The following is a 3,869-nucleotide window of genomic DNA, read 5'->3' as shown; positions in this document are numbered from 1 at the left end:
TATTTGAATGCCAAGAAAATAACAAAATGATTTGACCTCAAAAAATCGTCAGAGTAATATTTATGAATTCATTCAGAAGTCTTCAATTAATACTGCTTCTGCAGTTCGAAATGACAATTGGATTTTTTGAAATGTAATGAATCAAGCGAATAAGCCAAATGAAGATCGCGCGCTGAAACACTTTCAAAGTAACGAACAGACACATGAACGTATATACAGCCGCGGTGCTAGCGATTGCTTGATATTATACATCAGTAGTATACCTATATCGCAGCAAATGTATAAAGATCCCACCTAACCTCATTCTATTTTTTTATTTCCAAACGGAAATGTCATACTTTTGTTGTAAAAATAATAATTAGATAGATGCCGTAACCGTATAAATAGGCCACCTAGATTAGTCAATGATCTTATACTTCTAATCCACTTACCAAGTTTTTCTGAAATGTTTACAAACGATTATATACTCATTCGTGTTTTCCCATCCCTACTGCAATTGAACATAAATGAAATATAGAAGACTGCACTAATCGTCTTCACAGGTGTCTATGTGAAGCAACTGCTGAACATTCAGGAATCAATGTCAGTAAATAAATTGAAATGAGTAGAACGCTTTCTCTTTCGAACTCCACGTTCATCATTCTAATGACTTGTATATTTACAGATTTGTATACTACTTTACGATGACAGATTGACACAATTGCCATAAATTTTTACAATATTGTAGCTTTTTTTACTCATGAGAAAAATACGCAGAAATGGCGAATCCGGGTGGCTTCCTTGCCCATCTTGTTAAACTTGTAACTACAATAATATGCATGGGATATCTCGATGAGAACTCTTCTGGCCTTACTCACCGAGCTTTTCAAATTAATTTGGTCCATTCAATTCTGGGGATGTTCAGATTTGGTAAGAGATTCTATGGACACTCCATTTTTATTTTCCATTGTTTTCTCTCTTCACCACGCACGAAAAAATTTAATAGAAAAATATAGCGAATTCGTTACAAAATTCTATTGGATTTCTATTAGTTTTTGGCTGATTCTGAAATGATTCTGAAATGTTTCAATAGAAAAAGGCAATAAAATTTGATTTTTCTGTATAATTTATTCTCCAGATATTTTCTATAGAATTTCCTAGGCTCAAATTTTTCAAGTTTTTTTCATGCTTTTTTTTCAAGAAAATCAAACAAAAAAACTTGGAAAATTTGAGCCAAGGAAATTCTATAGAAAATAGCTCAATAGAATAAATGGTGTAGAAAAATAGAAATATATTGATTTTTTTTATAGAATATTTTCTATTGGACGTTTCAATTGGATCGGCCAAAAACTAATAGAAATTTCAATAGAAATACAATAAAATTGTCTAGTGGATTCGTTGTTTTTCTATTAAATTTTTTCATCCCTGACATAATTTCATAATCATAAACCCGTTCTTCCTTCACGGAGAAAAAAATTATTTTTGCCAAATATCCATTTACTTGAGAGAAATATTTATTTTTTCAATACCGTATTTCTCCTTGAATTTTGAATTTCTTCTCGTTGAAGTATTGATATCCCTCTAATGCTTGAAGAAAAAAAGTGATTCAAAGGGAAAAGAAGGGAAAGGGAAAAATTCATTTAAAAAATTTCCAAGAATACATAGAGAGATTTTATATTACCGGAATGAGATTTCGAATAACTTTTGTTATGTGTGTTTGTTTTGATTATAAAAAACACTTTTCATTCATCTTCAACATAATTCCTCTTCATTCAGTGTTGTAACATGTGAATTAAGGAAAACAAATATATATAAAATAAAAATTAAAATGGATAAAATTAAATTAATCTAATTGTGAAGACGGCAATGGAAAGAAAATCTTATATAAAAAGGAGATGTTACACTTTTATTCCTGAATGTTCTGAAAGAGAAATCGCATGCATGATGATCATGATACTGATTTGATTGATGATATTGGTAATGTTGGTGTAGATCTACGGAGAGATGTTTTCAATCACGAACAATTATATGTAGCTTTTTCGAGAATTCGATCATGAGATCCATTGAAAGTTTTCACAAGACAACAACGAAAAAACGCTAAAGTAAAAAATTGTCTACAAAGAGTTATATCATTGAGCAACTGGTATATATATTTATATATCTGTATAAAAGGAACCGACTTCATCGTATTTAGTATCCGAGATATTTATGGTTTTCCATCGATAACGCCTGTACAAATTGACATTGAATTATTTTCTGATCTTCGATACTAACATCACTTCCAACAGAACATGTGTTCATGTTCAATTGAAGTTTTCATGGATTTCGATATCTCCGACTGATTCTCGATTGAAATTTCCATCCCTTTTCAATAAAAAAAATTCACGCATTTTCAAAAGAAGTTTTCGTCATGTCCCACGAATTTCTCCTTAGTAATACTGTAGAAATTTATATGCGTGATGAATCATATAAAATCAATCAGTGATAGGTGCGCGGAGCGCGCCTTCGATCTCGTAAAATAGAATAGAATAGTATAAACTCTTTTCAATAATTTGTTTTTGAATAATTCTCAATTATTTTCCAGGAAGTACTGGAGGCCTAATGGGTAAACGTAGCTTTCGCGAGTTTTATGAGCGCACATCCAATATTTCAGAAGTCATCCCCTTCGGCATCTTCGCATCAGAAATATCACGGCGCTGTGAAATTGATGACATTCTCCGGCAATCTCTTCTGCTTGTCCTCACACTTTTGCCAATTGTCCATGAAATTGTTCCAAAAAAGGAGCGAACAAAAATGCGTAAACTCATTAATCATTCGATCAATCTACAATTGATGATCATCACAATTGCCTGCCTACAGAGAAGCAACTGGTGTGTTATAAATCTTGTAATATCGTATATATTTAATCGATATTATGCGGAAAACTTTTGCGACTGGTTCGATGTGCCATACGATGTCCTTATACAATACAGCCTGAGCTTTGTTGAAATTTTTTCACTGACAACACTCAATGAATTGTAATATACTTGAAGAACAATTGACTGTATCTTCCGGCCTGAGAGCTCAAATATACAATCCACATTTTTTCAAATCAATTTCTTTATTTTTCCATATCTTACTCTATGTAATTTGAGGAGACCCTTACGATCTGTCCCATTACTTTTCGTCCAATTCCTATTTATCTAAAGCAAATTGGTCCAATAATATAATTCATTCAATAAGAAAATAAATCCAAAATATAATTCGCCCGATAATACATGAGTCCAACGGCCCAATTTGGGGAAACAGTCGACTTTATAATAATTGAAAAAAAAAAAAAAAATGTCTCATCAAAATTCTAATCATCATAAATCAAAAATTGATAAACGGTTAAAAATTGCTGATTGAGAATTGCTAGTGTTGATAATTTTCAATACCATGATTGTTAAATTAAAAAAAAAAAGTACAATTGATCTACATATTGAAGACTTGTCAGCCATATAATTTTTTTTGTACTTTTGATAACCCAATTTTTCTATAAAACAGACGTAATTGAAATAAAAGATTAATTACACCCCCATTTGTTCATGTGATTTCTAAAATTTAAAATTCTTTCCGGAAATACGTGATTTCAGGAAACTTTGGACGATTCAATTTTAGACCAATACTACCGTAAGACGAATTCGTTTTGGATAAAAAAAATTATTGGCCAAATTTATTTCGGATTAATACTACTATTGAACTTAGAATTTTTGGACTTGGAATCCGCGTTGGGCATCTGTCGATAACCGCAGTTTTTTACATGACATTGTAAAAAAAACCGTTATTTACGTAATAAATGGAAAGAATGTAAAAAATCAGCCGGCGTTACAATTGCTTGCAATTTTCGGTTACTAGAATGTTTGATTTTA

The 3,869-nt window shown here is 31.3% G+C and overlaps 1 protein-coding gene across 1 annotated transcript; it reads left to right on the top strand.

Moving 5' to 3' along the window:
• The first annotated feature begins 262 nt into the window (after positions 1-262).
• Positions 263-3,074, top strand: LOC107036152. The gene is made up of 3 exons (XM_015253900.1): positions 263-582; positions 665-909; positions 2,564-3,074. The coding sequence occupies exons 2-3, from the start codon at positions 759-761 to the stop codon at positions 2,998-3,000; spliced, it is 588 nt and encodes a 195-aa protein (XP_015109386.1). The 5' UTR covers positions 263-582; positions 665-758; the 3' UTR covers positions 3,001-3,074.
• The last annotated feature ends 795 nt before the right edge of the window (positions 3,075-3,869 follow it).

This window comes from Diachasma alloeum, unplaced genomic scaffold (assembly GCF_001412515.2).
Source record: "Diachasma alloeum isolate Michigan unplaced genomic scaffold, Dall2.0 Dall_scaffold_00206, whole genome shotgun sequence".
Lineage (NCBI taxonomy): Eukaryota > Metazoa > Arthropoda > Insecta > Hymenoptera > Braconidae > Diachasma > Diachasma alloeum.
This window is presented reverse-complemented; position numbering and strand designations above follow the sequence as displayed.